Below are 13,846 nucleotides of genomic sequence, written 5' to 3'. Positions count from 1 at the left end.
CTTCTCAGCGTAATTTATTTTGTTACTTGACAAACGCTACCTGTTAGTATGCTAACAATGGTAGGCTAGCTTTCTAAACAAATGTTATAGGTAAACACCAGTCATATTTTGGTACTTAATGGATGCTAACGTTAGCATGCTTACTTTTTAAACACATTTTTTCATGTATACAACGCAGAGTAATATATTTTGGTACTTAATGGATGCTAACGTTAGCATGCTTACTTTTTAAACACATTTTTTCATGTATACATCGCAGAGTAATATATTTTGGTGCTTGACCCATGCTAGAGTTAGTATTTGAGCATTGTAGCTTTTTTCAGCCATTTTTCCACGTTTGCATATCAGCGTCATTTATTTTGTTACTTGACGAATGCTACCTGTTAGCATGCTATCAATCAATCAATCAATGTTTATTTATATAGCCCCAAATCACAAGTGTCTCAAAGGGCTGTACAAGCCACAACGACATCCTCGGTACAGAGCCCACATACGGGCAAGGAAAAACTCACCCCAGTGGGACGTCGGTGAATGACTATGAGAAACCTTGGAGAGGACCGCATATGTGGGTAACCCCCCCCCCTCTAGGGGAGACCGAAAGCAACGGATGTCGAGTGGGTCTGACATAACATTGTGAATGCTAATGTGGTAGGTTACCTTTTTAAACAATATTTATAGGTATACACCAGTCATATTTTGATACTCGATTTACGCAAATTTTAGCATGCTAACTTTTTAAACACATTTTTCAGGTACACAATGCAGAGTAATATATTTTGGTACTTGACACATGTTACAGTTAGCATTTTAGGATTCTAGCTTTTTTTCAGCCAATTTTCCAGGTTTACATCTCAGCGTCATTCATTTTGTTACTTGACAAATTTTACCTGCTAGCATGCTGACGTTTTTAGGATAGCTTTTTAAACAAATGTTATAGGTAAACACCAGTCCTATTTTGGTACTTAATGGATGCTAACGTTAGCATGCTAACTTTTTAAACACATTTGTCAAGTACACTTTTCAGAGTAATATGTTTTGGTACTCGACATATGTTACAGTTAGTATTTTAGCATGCTAACTTTTTTAGCCAATTTTTCCAGATTTACATCTCAGCGTAATTTATTTTGTTACTTGACAAACGCTACCTGTTAGCATGCTAACGTTTTTAGGCTAGCTTTTTAAACAAATTTTACAGGTAAACACCAGTCATATTTTGATACTCGATGCATGCTAATGTTAGCATGCTGACTTTTTAAACACATTTTTCAGGTACACATTGCAGAGTAATATATTTTGGTACTTGACGCATATTTCAGTTAGTATTTTAGCATTCTAGCTTTTTTTCAGCCAATATTCCAGGTTTGCTTCTCAGCGTAATTTATTTTGTTACTTGACAAACGCTACCTGTTAGTATGCTAACAATGGTAGGCTAGCTTTCTAAACAAATGTTATAGGTAAACACTAGTCATATTTTGGTACTTAATGGATGCTAACGTTAGCATGCTTACTTTTTAAACACATTTTTTCATGTATACAACGCAGAGTAATATATTTTGGTACTTAATGGATGCTAACGTTAGCATGCTTACTTTTTAAACACATTTTTTCATGTATACATCGCAGAGTAATATATTTTGGTACTTGACCCATGCTAGAGTTAGTATTTGAGCATTGTAGCTTTTTTCAGCCATTTTTCCAGGTTTGCATCTCAGCGTCATTTAGAGTTAGAGTTAGAGTTTGAGTTTATTTCGAACATGCAAGCATACAACAGGATACATCACAATTATTTATTTTGTTACTTGACGAATGCTACCTGTTTGCATGCTAATGTGGTAGGTTACCTTTTTAAACAATATTTATAGGTATACACCAGTCATATTTTGATACTCGATTTACGCAAATTTTAGCATGCTAACTTTTTAAACACATTTTTCAGGTACACAATGCAGAGTAATATATTTTGGTACTTGACACATGTATTTTAGGATTCTAGCTTTTTTTCAGCCAATTTTCCAGGTTTACATCTCAGCGTCATTCATTTTGTTACTTGACAAAATTTACCTGCTAGCATGCTGACGTTTTTAGGATAGCTTTTTAAACAAATGTTATAGGTAAACACCAGTCCTATTTTGGTACTTAATGGATGCTATCGTTAGCATGCACATTTTTTGAACACATAATTCATGCATACATCGCAGAGTAATATATTTTGGTACGTGACATATGTTACAGTTAGTATTTTAGCATGCTTGCTTTTTTTTTTAAGCCAGTTTTCCAGCTTTACATCTCAGCGTCATTTATTTTGTTACTTGACGAATGCTACCTTTTAGCATGCTAACATTGGTAGGCTGGCTTTTTAAACACATTTTATAGATAAACACCAGTCATATTTTGATACTCGATGTATGCTAATGTTAGCATGCTAACTTTTTAAACACATTATTCATGCATACATCGCAGAGTAATACATTTTGGTACTTGACCCATGCTAGAGTTAGTATTTTAGCATGCTAGCTTTTTGAGCTAATTTTGCTAGTATACATATCTGTCATATATTTTGGCATTTTACTAATGCTAGCTGTAAGCGGGCTATTGTTAGCATGTTAGCGTAGTACTGTTAGCATGTTCCCCTTTTCGTAACTTGACGCTATCTGGCCAGCGTGCTAACTGTTAGCATTAGCTTCACAGCTTTCACACGAAATTTCGACGGAAGTTGTATTTTCTAGTTGTTTTGAAAAGGTGAAAACTAGCAAAACGGCCGCCACATCCTTTTTGATGTGTCAGTCTGTGGCCCTCAGTGGAAAAGGCTTGGGCACACCTGCACTAACCGTGCTAACGTGTCGCTAACAGGATCCGTAACGACTCCCCACGCCATTGGCCGACGACGGCGTCGGATTAGGTTACACGCGGTCGTCAAAAGGACCCGGGACCGGTCTTTTTTGGGAATAAGGTCAAGGGGTGTCGGACCAAAGCCGTGTCCCGTGCGAAGGGCCGAGTCGCACCAAGTCCGTAGGACGAGCGCACTGCTTGTTAGCCTCCTTTGAGGACAACAAAAGATGTGACCCACATCCCAGTTACCCAATCAAGTCAGACGTCAGCCCCCCCGCACCCCGGGGTCAAAGGCCATCACGGGTCGCAGACCGGTGCTCCCGCAGGGGTCAGAGATTAATGTGCCTGACCACCGCTCAGGTTCTCATGTCTCAATGCAGGCACCTCCCGTTTGCCACTTTTAAAGTTGCATTTTTTTAAAACAAATGTTATAGGTCAGTGGTTCTTAACCTTGTTGGAGGTACCGAACCCCAGCAGTTTCATATGCGCATTCACCGAACCCTTCTTTAGTGAAAAAAATATATATATATATTTTTTTAAATTCAAGAAAAAGTCGTATGTTTTTTTTACTGGTGCACAAAATGAACCGTGCATGAACAACACCTTGTTCAAAGAACAAAACCAACGCAGTGCATGAACTCACAACAAATTACACACCTTACCATGAATTGATTAACGTGGACCCCGACTTAAACAAGTTGAAAAACTTATTGGGGTGTTACCATTTAGTGGTCAATTGTACGGAATATGTACTGTACTGTGTAAACCAGGGGTCCCCGAACTTTTTGACTCCGGGGCCGCATTGGGGTAGAACAATTTGGCTGGGGGCCGCGCTATATATATATATGTATATATATATATGTATATATATATATATATATATATATATATATATATATATATATATATATATATATATGTATATATATATATATATATATATATATATATATATATATATATATATATATATTTATATATATCTCCTGAGGATTGAGGAAATCCCTCATGAAACAGGCCTGTAGAGATGAAATAGTCTTGTGATTTTTTTCCCACACATATATATATATATATATATATATATATATATATATATATATATATATATATATATATATATATATATATATATATATATATATATATATATATATATATATATATATATATATATATGTAAATGTGTGTGTGTATATATGCATATGTATATGTAAATGTGTGTGTATATATGTACATGTATATGTATATGTCCATGTATATATATATATATATATATGTATATATATATATGTATATATATATATATATATATATATATATATATATATATATATATATATATATATATATATATATATATATATATATATATATATATATATATATATATATGTATTAGGGCTGCAACTAACGATTAATTTGATAATCGATTAATCTGTCGATTGTTACTTCGATTAATCGATTAAAAATCGGATAAAAGAGACAAACTAAATTTCTATCCTATCCAGTATTTTATTGAAAAAAAACAGCATACTGGCATCATACTTATTTTGATTGTTTCTCAGCTGTTTGTAAATGTTGCAGTTTTTAAATAAAGGTTTATTAAAAAAAAAAAAATAATAATAATAAATTTAAAAATTAAAAAAAAACTCTGCGCATGCGCATAGCATAGATCCAACGAATCGATGACTAAATTAATCGGCAACTATTTTAATAATCGATTTAACCGATTAGTTGTTGCAGCCCTAATATGTATATGTGTACAGTATATATATATGTATATGTGTGTATATATATATATATATATATATATATATATATATATATATATATATATATATATATATATATATATATATATATATATATATAAAGTTTGGGGTCACCCAAACAATTTTGTGGAATAGCCTTCATTTCTAAGAACAAGAATAGACTGTCGAGTTTCAGATGAAAGTTCTCTTTTTCCAGCCATTTTGAGCATTTAATTGACCCCACAAATGTGATGCTCCAGAAACTCAATCTGCTCAAAGGAACGTCGGTTTTGTAGCTTCTGTAACGAGCTAAACTGTTTTCAGATGTGTGAACATGATTGCACAAGGGTTTTCTAATCATCAATTAGCCTTCTGAGCCAATGAGCAAACACATTGTACCATTAGAACACTGGAGTGATAGTTGCTGGAAATGGGCCTCTATACACCTATGTAGATATTGCACCAAAAACCAGACATTTGCAGCTAGGATAGTCATTTACCACATTAGCAATGTATAGAGTGTATTTCTTTAAAGTTAAGACTAGTTTAAAGTTATCTTCATTGAAAAGTACAGTGCTTTTCCTTCAAAAATAAGGACATTTCAATGTGACCCCAAACTTTTGAACGGTAGTGTATATATATATATATATATATATATATATATATATATATATATATATATATATATATATATATATATATATATATATATATATATATATATATATATATATTCCTCGCACACTAATTGACTTAAAGAGCGCACTTGCTGCATGTCACGTTATTGATGGTAGAATGCATTTTTAGACAATATGATTTGCCTGAGTGGCTAGGAGACGGTAGAAAATGGACTAGTAAGGACAAATTTAAAAAATGAAAAAAATAAATAAATATATATATATATCTATTTATTTATTTTTTTTAGACTTGGGACTTCCCGCGGGCCGGATTTTTGACACTGGGGGGGCCGTATCCGGCCCGCGGGCCGTAGTTTGGGGACCCCTGGTGTAAACTGTACTGTGTATTCTCTTCCTTTGCAATCTGCTAGTAAAAATTTCAATCAATCAATCAAAAAACCTGCAAATCAGAGGGAACATTGTTTGGGGGTGTCCATAATACGCTGATAGGGAGAAGTTTTTAATTACACGATAAGTCGGATGTCTCTTTACTCACCGAACCCTTAGGGTTCCATCGAACCCAGGTTAAGAACCACTGTTATAGGTAAACACCAGTCATATTTTGGTACTTGATGCAAGCTAACTTTAGCATGCTACCTTTTTAAACACCTTTTTCATGTATACATCGCGGAGTAATATATTGTGGTACTTGACGCATATTACAGTTAGTATTTTAGCATGCTAGCTTTTTTTCAGCCAATTTTCCAGGTTTGGATCTCAGCTTCATTTTTATTGTTACTTGACGAATGCTACCTGTTAGTAGGGCTGCGAATCTTTGGGTGTCCCACGATTCGATTCAATATCGATTCTTGAGGTCACGATTCGATTATAAATCGATTTTTTTTCCCCGATTCAACGCAATTCTCGATTCAAAAACAATATTTTTCCGATTCAAAGGATTCTCTATTCATTCAATACATAGATTTCAGCAGGATCTACCCCAGTCTGCTGACATGCAAGCAGAGTAGTAGATTTTTGTAAAAAGCTTTTATAATTGTAAAGGACAATGTTTTATCAACTGATTGCAATAATGTACATTTGTTTGAACTATTAAATGAACCAAAAATATGACTTTTTTTTAACTTTGGGAAAATATTGGACACAGTGTGTTGTCAAGCTTATGAGATGCGATGCAAGTGTAAGCTACTGTGACACTATTGTTCTTTTGTATTTTATTTTTTAAATTTTTTTTTATAAATGTCTAATGATAATGTCAATGAGGGATCTTTAATCACTGCTATGCTGAAATTGTAACTAATATTGATACTGTTGTTGATAATATTCATTTTTGTTTCACTACTTTTGGTTTGTTCTGTGTCGTGTTTGTGTCTCCTCCAATTGCTCTGTTTATTGCAGTTCTGAGTGTTGGGGGGGAGGTTGTTTTTTTTTTTGTCATAAAAAAATACAATGGGGGGGGGGAGGTTTTTTGGGTTGGTGCACTAATTGTAAGTGTATCTTGTGTTTTTTTTATGTTGATTTAATAAAAAAAACAAAAAACATTTTATTTATTTATTTTATTTTTTATTTTCTTGTGTGGCCCGATACCAATCGATCGGTTCGCCCGGTGGTTGGGGACCACTGTTTCACCTGACCGGCCACATTATTTTATATGGTCCTGCCGCATTATTTATGTGGCCTGCCGATTTGATTTATGTGGCCTGCCATATCATTTCATGTGTTCCGGCCGCAGCCTCTATTGTGGCCCGCCACATTACTTTGACGTGGCTCGCCATGTTATTTTACGTGGCTCGCCCCATCATTTAAAATGGCCCCGCCACGTTATTTTATGTGGCCTACAATGTCATTTTACGTGGCCCGCCGTATTATTTTACCTGAACTACCGTGCCATTTTATGTGACACGCCGCATTAATTTATGTGTCCCGCCATGCCATTCCATTTGATATGCCGCTGTGTTTTGTGGGGTGCCGTGTCATTTAAATTGGCTCGCCATGTTATTTTAGCTGGCCTACCGGAACATTTTATGTGAAATGCTTCTTTAATTTACGTGGCCTGCCACATCATTTCATTTGATATGCTTCAATATTTAACGTGGGGTGCCATATCATTCAAATTGGCCCGCCATTTTATTTTATGTAGTCCTGCAGCATTATTTTACCTGAGCCACCACATTATTTTATATGGTCCTGCCGTATTATTTATGTGGCCTGTCATATCATTTCATGTGTTCCGGCCGCAGCCTCTATTGTGGCCCGCCACATTACTTTGACGTGGCTCGCCATGTTATTTTACATGGCTCGCCCCATCATTTAAAATGGCCCCGCCACGTTATTTTATGTGGCCTACAATGTCATTTTATGTGGCCCGCCGTATTATTTTACCTGAACTATCGTGCCATTTTATGTGACACGCCGCGTTAATTTATGGATGGCATGTGAAATGCTTCTTTAATTTATGTGGCCTGCCACATCATTTCATTTGATATGCTTCAATATTTAACGTGGGGTGCCATATCATTCAAATTGGCCCGCCATTTTCTTTTATGTAGTTCTGCAGCATTATTTTACCTGAGCCACCACATCATTTTATATGGTCCTGCCGTATTATTTATGTGGCCTGCCGATTTAATTTATGTGGCCTGCCATATCATTTCATGTGGTCCGGCCGCAACCTCTATTGTGGCCCGCCACATTACTTTGACGTGGCTCGCCCCATAATTTAAAATGGCGCGCCACGTTATTTTATGTGGCCTACAATGTCATTTTATGTGGCCCGCCATGTTATTTTTCCTGACCTACCGCACCATTTTATGTGACATGCCGCATTAATTTATGTGTTATTGCCATTTCACTTGATATGCCACATTATTTTTTGTGGGGTGCCGTGTCATTTAAAGTGGCTCGCCATGTTATTTTAGCTGGCCTACCGGAACATTTTATGTGAAATGCTTGTTTAATTTACGTGGCCTGCCACATCATTTCATTTGATATGCTTCCATATTTAACGTGGGGTGCCATATCATTCAAATTGGCCCGCCATTTTATTTTATGTAGTCCTGCAGCATTATTTTACCTGAGCCACCACATCATTTTATATGGTCCTGCCGTATTATTTATGTGGCCTGCCGATTTAATTTATGTGGCCTGCCGTATCATTTCATGTGGTCCGGCCGCAACCTCTATTGTGGCCCGCCACATTACTTTGACGTGGCTCGCTCCATCATTTAAAATGGCGCGCCACGTTATTTTATGTGGCCTTATATGTCATTTTATGTGGCCCGCCATGTTATTTTTCCTGACCTACCGCGCCAATTTATGTGACATGCCGCATTAATTTATGTGTTATTGCCATTTCACTTGATATGCCACATTATTTTTTGTGGGGTGCCGTGTCATTTTATGTGGCCCGCCATGTTATTTTACCTGACCTACCGTGCCATTTTATGTGACACGCCGCGTTAATTTATGTGTCCCGCCATGCCATTCCATTTGATATGCCACATTGTTTTTTGTGGGGTGCCGTGTCATTTAAAGTGGCTCGCCATGTTATTTTACCTGGCCTACCGCATCATTTTATGTGATATGCTGCTTTAATTTATGTGGCCCGCCACATTTTTTATTTGATATGCCTCGTTATTTTACGTGGCCTGCCATAAAAACTAAAAACTATGCAAATTGTGTGACAAAGCTCTTATACATTCATATTCATATATTCACTTTGACATTCAATAACAAGGACTGTGACCCCCCCCCCATGACCAAACAAAATGTCCGCCTCCTCACCTCTTCTCTGCGTGTCCTCTCCACAGTGGCGCTCAACCACCGAGTGACTCCAGTGGCGTTGAATAATGGCGACGACAACACATCAGCAGCGGCGGAGGCCAAGATACCTGAGGGAGAGCTTTTACTGCAGGTGAGGAAAAGGGAGAAGGTTTCTTGTGACATGACAACTTCTCTTTCTTTCTCGCCCACAAGTCCACAAAAATGTATCCAGGCCGCCGTCGCAGGAACAACTAAAACTGAAACACTCGCACGTCTGTTTGCTCCTCAGCTGTTACAAGAACACACACGGAGGTGTCATAGTTGCAATGAATCACTTAGCACCATTTTGTGTCATTATTATCACGCTATTGTTGAATGTGCCAAAAAGGGTAAAAAAAAAAAGGGTAAAATAAGGTTAATAGAAGGTGAAAAGAGGTAAATAGAAGGTAATAAAGGTAAATACAAGGTTAAAAAGGTCAAAAGAAGGTACAATAAGGTAAACAGAAGGTGAAAATGGGTAACAAAGGTAAATAGAAGGTATAGTAAGGTGAAAAAAGGTCAAATAAGTTGAAAAGGAGGATAAAACATTTAAACAATTAAAAGGTAAAAGAAGGTAGATAACAGGTAAAAGCAGTAAAATAGAAGGTGAAAAAGTTAAATAGAAGGTCAAATAAGGTAAATAGAAGGTAATAATAAGGTGAAAAAAGGTAAAAGAAAAAAGGTCAATAGAAGGTGAAAAGGAGGGTAAAACATGTAAACAATTAAAAGGTAAAAGAAAGGTAGATACAACGGTAAAGACAGTAAAATAGAAGGTGAAAAAGGGTAAATAGAAGGTAAAAGTAGGTAGAAAAGGGGTAAATAGAAGGTAAAAAAAGATAAAAGAAGGTACATAGAAGGTTAAAAGGGTAAAACATGGTAAGTAGAAGGTGAAAAAAGGTCAAGTAAGTTAAATAGAAGAGAAAGGAAAGTGAAAAGGGTTAAAAAATTGAAAAGGGGTAAAAGAAGGTAATTAAAAGGTAAAATATGGCCGATAGAAGGTAAAACAAGGTTATTAGAAGGTCAATAGAAGGTGAAAAAAGGTAAAATAAGGTAATTAGAAGGTAAAACAAGGTTACTTAAATGTAAATAGAAGGTAAAAGTAGGTAAAATAAGGTAAATAGAAGGTAAAACAAGGTTACTTAAATGTAAATAGAAGGTAAAAGTAGGTGAAAACAGGTAAAATAAGGTAAATGGAAGGTAAAATAAGGTTTATAGAAGGTAAAACAAGGTTACTAAAAGGTAAATAGCAGGTGAAATAAGGTGGAAAAAATGTAAATAGAAGGTAAAAGAACATCAATAGAATGTAAAATAAGGTGAAAAGGGGTAAAATAAGGTAAATAGAAGGTATAATAAGGTGAAAAAAGTAAAATAAGGTCAATAAAAGGTCAAAAGGAGGGTAAAAAATGTAAACAATTAAAAAGTAAAAGAGGATAGATAAAAGGTGAAACATGCAAAAGCAGTAAAATAGAAGGTAAAAGAAGGTGGAAAAGGGGTAAAACAAGGTAAAAGAAGGTGAAAAGGGTAAAAGAAGGTGAACAAAGTAAATAGAAGGTACAGTAAGGTCAAAAGAAAGTAAAACAAGGTAAGTAGAAGGTGAAAAAAAGTTAAATAAGGTGAAAAGGGTAAAATAGGGTAAATAGAAGGTAAAAGATGGTGAAAACAGTAAATAGAATATACAAGAAGGTAAATAGCAGCTAAAAGAAGGTGAAAAGGGGGTAAAGAAGGTAAATAGAAGGGGAAAAGAAGGTAAATAGAAGGTTTAAAAAAGGTAACGAAGGTTATGGCAAGTAGAAGAATCTTTGTTCATCCCAACTACTTGCCCTTAAAAGACGCATTGAGGCTCTAAAGTGTGTTTTATTCCATTAATCGAACAAATTAATCGATTGTTCACTTCAGCACTAAAATAATCGATAGCTGCAGCTCGTGTACAGAGTTCAAAACAAAAACTTTGGAGACGATCGAGCAAATCTCATCTTGCTACCGACAGGCTTGGCTCCTTTTATCTCTGAAAACCCGATTCAATTACATTCAAAAAAGGCATGGTAATGTTAACATGCTAACATGTTAGCGTGTGTCAACTACAAAGTTGTATGACTCTGACTTGTTCGACTGCAAAATTGGCTAAAAAAATGGTATGATAATGTTAGCGTGCTAGCATGTAAACCTTAGCATGTCAACAGTTTGCAGGTGTCAAGTACCAGGTGGTATGATTCTGAGGTATTCCGCAGCAAAATTGTCCAAAAAAAAAAGTTAGCATGGTGATGTTAGCCAACTAAGATGTTAGCATATGTAAAGTACCAAGTTATATGACTGAGGTGTTCGGCATAATGGTAATGCTAGCATGCTAAAATGTATACTTTAGCATGATACTAGTTAACATAGGTCAAGCACCAAGTGATATGACTCTGAAGTATTTGGCTGCAAAATTGGCCCCAAAAAATTGCTTGGTAATGTTAACATGCTGAGCGTGTGTCAAGTACCAAGTGATATGCCTCTGGGGTGTTTGGATGTAAAATTGGCTAAAAAAAATTGTAAAATTGGCTAAATAAAAAAAGTTAGCACTGTAATGTTAGCATGCTAACATGTTAGCATGTGTTAAGTACCAAGTTTTATAACTCTAAGTTGTTCGGCTGCAAAATTTGCTAAAAAAAAAATGGCATGGTAATGTTAGCATGCTAGCATGTAAACTTTAACATGCTAAGAGTTAGCATGTGTCAAGTACCAATTGATATGATTCTGAGGTATTCAGCTGTAAAACTGGTTTAAAAAAAAGTTATCATGCTAATGTTAGCATGCTAGCATTAACATGTGTTAAGTACCAAGTGATATGACTCTAGGGTGTTTAGATGTAAAACTGGCAAAAAAAAAATGTGATTAGCATGGTAATGTTAGCATGCTAACCTGTTAGCATGTGTTAAGTACCAAGTTACACGACTCTTAAGTTGTTCGGCTGCAAAATTTGCTAAAAAAAATGGCAGGGTAATGTTAGCATGCTAAGAGTTGGCATGTGTCAAGTACCAAGTAATATGATTCTGAGGTATTCAGCTGTAAAACTGCTAAAAAAAAAAGTTAGCATGGTAATGTTAGCATGCTAGCGTTAACATGCGTCAAGTACCAAATGATATGACTCTAGGGTGTTTAGATGTAAAACTGGCAACAACAACAAAATTGAGCACGGTAATGTTAGCATGCTAACATGTTAGCATGTGTTAAGTACCGAGTTTTATGACTCTAGGGTGTTTAGATGTAAAACTGGCAACAACAACAAAAGTTAGCACTGTAATGTTAGCATGCTAACATGTTAGCATGTGTTAAGTACCAAGTTTTATGACTCTTAAGTTGTTCGGCTGCAAAATTTGCTAAAAAAAATGGCATGATAATGTTAGCATGCTAGCATGTAAATTTAGCATGCTAAGAGTTAGCATGTGTCAAGTACCGAGTGATATGATTCTGAGGTATTTAGCTGTAAAACTGCTTTAAAAAAAAGTTAGCATGGTAATGTTAGCATGCTTTCGTTAACATGTGTCAAGTACAAAGTGATATGACTCCAGGGTGTTTAGATGTAAAATTAGCACAAAAAAATTGCATGATAATGCTAGCATGCTACATGTTAGTATGTGTCAGTAGCAAGTTATTTGACTATGGGGTGTTCGGCTGCAAAATTTTGCTAAAAAAAAATAGCATGGTATTGTTAGCATGCTAGCATGTGAACTTTACCAAGCTAACAGTTGGCATGTGTCAAGTACCAAGTGATATTATTCTGAGGTACCTGGCTGTAAAATTGACCAAACAAAAGTTAGCATGGTAATGTTAGCACGCTAATATGTTAGCATGTGTCAAGTCCCAAGTGATTTGACTCTGAGGTGTTTGGTTGTAAAATTGGCTAAAAAAAAGTTATCATGGTAATGTTAGCACGCATTATCATGCCATGTGTCAAGTACCAAGTTATCTGACTTTGAGGTGTTCGGCTGCAAAATTTGCTTAAAAAATGTCCTGGTAATGTTAGCATGCTAGCGTGTAAACTTTAGCATGCTAACAACGAACATGTGGCTGAGGTGTTCCGCTGCAAAATCGGCTAAAAAAGTTAGCATGGTAATGTTAGCATGCTACCACCTTAACATGTGTCTAGCACCAAGTGATATGATGCTGAGGCATTCGGCTGCAAAATTGCTTTAAAAGTTAGCATTTGAATGCTACTAATGCTGCCTGAGCCAATCAGTGGCCACGATACTGAACATCACAGTGATTGTTTTGGCCTCGACTAGTGGCCAACACAATGTAGCATTGCTATTTTTAGTTCAGCTAACCTTATTAATGCTTGAAAATGCTTAATTTAAGGCAGAATTACGTGGAATAAAACCGATAACTAAGATGTGGACGTTGTGTTTAAAAGTGAAGCATTTATTGATTGACCTATTTTGTATTGCTGTTAGTATCTTTTATATACAAAACGTATCAAAGTGGTTTGGAAGAAAGTTTCAAAAATGTAAAACCGCGTCACTTGTCTTGTTTATGGTTTTGTTCCTGGACTGTAATGTGTGACCGGACGGAGCCAAAACTCAAATGGCTGCCAGGTCGCCTTTGATGTGCCGGACTCGTTGATTTTCCAGCCCAGTTCCTCCCAATATGCGCCACACTGGCATGGCAGGGCGGGAAGGAGCTGCTCGTCCGGCTCCAGCGAAACTCGATCCAACCGGGGGGTTTTCTTTCTTGTCCCAAAGTCTCCTGGTTCTTCTGGCTAGCTGGTAATGAAAGATGAAGGCTCACACAGAGTCAGGAGGGGAATATTCCAAATAGGGGGCCTCCTGCTTGATTGGCCAGCACCAGCTT

At 36.2% G+C, this 13,846-nt stretch overlaps 1 protein-coding gene across 2 annotated transcripts in view; it reads left to right on the top strand.

Annotated features, from left to right (window-relative positions):
- The window catches only part of LOC133658957 (aryl hydrocarbon receptor-like), a 93,731-nt gene that overhangs the window by 61,279 nt on the left and 18,606 nt on the right, over positions 1 to 13,846 (top strand). For both annotated transcript variants that reach the window (XM_062061517.1, XM_062061516.1), the window contains exon 3: positions 9,025 to 9,128. In XM_062061517.1, coding sequence (XP_061917501.1) covers positions 9,025 to 9,128 — 104 coding nt within the window. The remainder of the gene's footprint in view (positions 1 to 9,024; positions 9,129 to 13,846) is intronic.

This window comes from Entelurus aequoreus, linkage group LG10 (assembly GCF_033978785.1).
Source record: "Entelurus aequoreus isolate RoL-2023_Sb linkage group LG10, RoL_Eaeq_v1.1, whole genome shotgun sequence".
Lineage (NCBI taxonomy): Eukaryota > Metazoa > Chordata > Actinopteri > Syngnathiformes > Syngnathidae > Entelurus > Entelurus aequoreus.
The sequence above is the reverse complement of the archived record's forward strand: the minus strand, read 5'-3'. Positions and strand labels throughout refer to the sequence as shown.